General features: G+C 64.3%; 1 protein-coding gene across 1 annotated transcript in view; it reads left to right on the forward strand.

Moving 5' to 3' along the window:
* The window catches only part of RBBP8NL (RBBP8 N-terminal like), an 8,789-nt gene extending 6,907 nt beyond the window's left edge, over window positions 1-1,882 (forward strand). The window contains exons 10-12 of the mRNA XM_007954715.1: window positions 598-806; window positions 905-1,011; window positions 1,761-1,882. Coding sequence (XP_007952906.1) covers window positions 598-806; window positions 905-1,011; window positions 1,761-1,882 — 438 coding nt within the window. The remainder of the gene's footprint in view (window positions 1-597; window positions 807-904; window positions 1,012-1,760) is intronic.
* Window positions 1,883-3,480: the final 1,598 nt, after the last annotated feature.

The raw sequence follows: 3,480 nt of genomic DNA on the forward strand, positions 1-3,480 counted from the left end.
CCACGGGGGGCGGGCCTAAAGGGAGCATGGGCTGGGGCGGCAAAGGGGCGGGGCCAGAATCAGAGTGGGGCAGGGCCTAAGGAAGAGCCGAGGCTGGGGCGTGGGGCTGGGCGGAGAGGGGGCGGGGCCAGAATCACAGTGGGGCGGGGCCTAAGGAAGAGCCTGGGCCGGGGGCGGGAAACAGAGGAGCCAGTAGGCAGGGCTTGGGAATTGGGGCGGGGCTGAAGCGGCGTCTGGGGGCCGAATTGCAGCGTTAACCCCCACCCGCCTGCCCATTTCGGGAGCGGGTTCCTGTCTCAGACCAACTCGAACCCCGAAACAAAAGCCTTCACACCTCTCCGGAGCGGGCCCTTAAAGCAGCGACCCCGCCAGGCCGGGGAGCAGACCCCGGCCCCAGCCTTTCCTCATCGGGTGGCGGGGCCAACCCCTTCATCTCAGGGACTGTTTCCTCACTTGTCAAAGGGGCGGATCCTAGAGCTAACGAGAGGCTCTGATAGGATGACGCGCAGAGCGCGAGGCCAGCCGTCAGCATCACCGCCACGCCCACTGATGGCCTCTGGTCTAGTTGTCCCGCCCCCTGGAGGTCCCCTCACATAGCAGCGGGAGGTGGCCCCGGGGCGCACCGTGCGCCCTCCAGGGCTGCGGCTCCAAGAGTGTTTGCCGAGGGCGGTGCTTTGGGCTCAGGTCCCCGGAAACGGACGCAGGGGCCGCCGGCCCTCTCACTTCCTGCTCCGGCATCAGGGCGGCAGCTCGGCGGCCTCCTGGCGCCGAGAGCTTCCAGCACCTCATCTCCGCGCGGCCCTGGGGTTTGTCCAGGCCGGCCCGCGAGGCAGGCTGCCAGTGTTGCCAGGAGCCATCTTCCCGCGGTGGGGACCGGCCCGTACCTTTTCCCTGGTCCCCGTAGTCCTGGAGAAGGCCACCCAGCTGTCGGCCCGCGGGGAGCTCGGGCGGCCCGAGGCCCCCACGCCGAGCTGAGCGCCCCCGTGTGGCTGAAGCCCAGGAGGCAAGCAGGTGGAGACCGTCCTCCCACCCAGCACCCAGCGGGGTCAGGGAGCAGCTGGCACACAAACACTCGTGTGTCACCGGTCTGGTGATCAGTGAGAACTGGTCTAACACGAGTCAGGCAGGGTGCCCCAGGGCTCAGTGCCGGGCCATGCCCCTGTACCTTGCCCCTGGAGGGGGGAAGGCTCAGTCGATCCTGCTTTGGGCCTGCCCACGAGGTAGGTTTGTCGCTGTGTCACTAGTGGGGAAACTGGTAGCATGCTTAAGGTCATAGCGGGTATCTGGGAAGGATTCAAATTGCACCCATCTGACGCAGAACCCAGAAAGCTCTTTGCGTCCAGCCCACCACCCAGCTTCAGAGCAGGTGGGGCTAGCAGCTTGGTGATGCAACCAGGACAGTCTCTCTCTCACATACACACCCTTCCAGGGACCAGGCACCTGTGCCCTGGGGTCCTGGGTCAAGGTCTCCGGGACTCAGCCATCTCTTTGTCCGTTCTGGTCACCCAGACGTCCCAGACCAGAGGGGTCGACGCTGCAGGGTTGCACTCTGTCTTTGGGGTCACAGACCTGGAGAGTTTGAGGGCTCCAAGAAATTCCCACTCTCACCGAGGAATCGTCAGACACTCCCCTCTCCTTGGGTATCATCCCGAGGGTGGCCACCTGACTTTGGGACTGTGGTTCTGGAGGCTCTAGGACCTGCCCATTGTCACTTCGAGGGGCCCAGCCGCCCAGACTGACCTCCACCCCATCCCCTACAGCCCCCAAAAAGTCCTCTGGAGGAACAAGGGAGCCGCCAGCAGTGGACGGGGGGCCTGGGAGCCTGCAGGACGCTGAGGACAGTGGTTCCTCACCCAGCAGCCGGGGCTGGGAGGAGACCTAGCCCGGCCAGGCCGCACGTGGGGAGCGGCTGCGAGGTGCTCTCAGGGAGCACCCCACCTACCACAGCAGCCAGGCCTGGTTCCGGGTGATGATCGCAAAGCCGGCGCTGGGACTGAGATCCTGTTCGGGGTCGGGGAAGCCAAGAGGAGACCCTTCGTCCCCATCCATCTCGGAAATGCCCCTCACCCACTGGCTGCCCCACCCTCACCGCAGCATCTGCTCCTTTCGGGGGAGTGGGGGAAGGGAGTGTAGCGCCCTCCGCCCTCATCCCCGACATCCTGTTCCCTGCCGCTCCCGGACCCCAGGGCTCCAGCTTCGGGTGGTCTCGGGTGCCCCCTAGTGGGTTCCCGGCGTCCGGCGTCAAGGGCGCAGGCAGACGGCTTTGGAGTCCCACCGAATCAGAGAATAACGTGCATAGGAAGGATGTGTCTGGCGAGAACAGGGTCGAACGGGCCTCCTGCCTGCACCTCACGGAAGAGGCACTTGAATGCATCCAGGGGCTGGAGATCGCTCCCCGTAAGAGTGCAGGACAAAAACAGATGGGCTGCCCCGTCCGTGGGACGCTGAAGGCTCCGTGTGTCCTCTGAGGAGTGACAGAGGTGGCGTGCACCTGCCCCCTCCTGGCACAGAGCCCCCTCCTCACCAGCATGCCCTCCAGCCATAGCTTGGCATCTGCCACTCGCTGCTGTGCCCTTCTGCTCTGGGGCAGCTCACCCACCCGGCCAGAGGACCAAACTCCCAAGAGGACCTGAAGTCTGAGGGGTGTGTGTGTGTGTGTGTGTGTGTGTTTGTCTGTGAGAGAGAGTATGTGTGTGTGAGTGTGAAGTCAGTTGTTAAAGGCTGCATTGATTTTCCTGGAATCAAATAAAACCAAACCTGTGCGCTGTCCACATTTGCCCTGAAGGCCAGGCTCCCTGCGGCTGCTCGCCTACAGCCTGCACTGTGGACCCAGCTGGCGAGTGAGGCACTTAGTGGGGTAGTGGTGGCCGGCTGGGGTGACAGCGGAAAGCCCACTTCCTGTGCCTGGAGCACTGAGTGTCCCCCATGAGCGCTGTGTGTCCAGTGAAGAGGGTCTGAGCAAAGCGACCCTAGTAAGAGGGCAGAGGTCCAGCTTGGCACCTAGGAGCCACGGAGGGCGCCTGAGCGGAGTGGAACATGAAGCAAGTGCTGGCCACCCGGGCAGTGGCAGAGCCAGCCTGGCTGGCCGCCCGGGCAGTGGAAGGGCTGGCCCGGGGCTGCCCCTGTCATAGGTCCCCGGCGGACAGACCCCTGTATCTGCTAGCTGGAATACTCACCATCACCACCATCTGTGTGCCAAGAACCTCGCACCCTTAAAGCAAGGCATTGTCCTCAAGCCCTGCAAGGCGAGTCCTGTCACCTTCCAGCTTACAGATGACAAACCTGAGGTCCCTCGCGGGTTCACGGTGGGCAGTGAGCTCAGGACTTTAACCCGGCTCTGGTCCCTCGGCTGCCGAGTGAGAAGGTGAGAGAGCGCCCCTGAGTCCTGGGCCTTTGCAGGTGGCGCCGGAGCAGGCACAGCTCACACACGCACCGGAGAGAGGAGCACAGCCAAGTCCCTAAGGATGCGGACTGGCCCGA

Source organism: Orycteropus afer, unplaced genomic scaffold, assembly GCF_000298275.1.
Source record: "Orycteropus afer afer isolate SDZICR_OR568_19922 unplaced genomic scaffold, OryAfe1.0 scaffold00469, whole genome shotgun sequence".
Taxonomy (NCBI): domain Eukaryota; kingdom Metazoa; phylum Chordata; class Mammalia; order Tubulidentata; family Orycteropodidae; genus Orycteropus; species Orycteropus afer.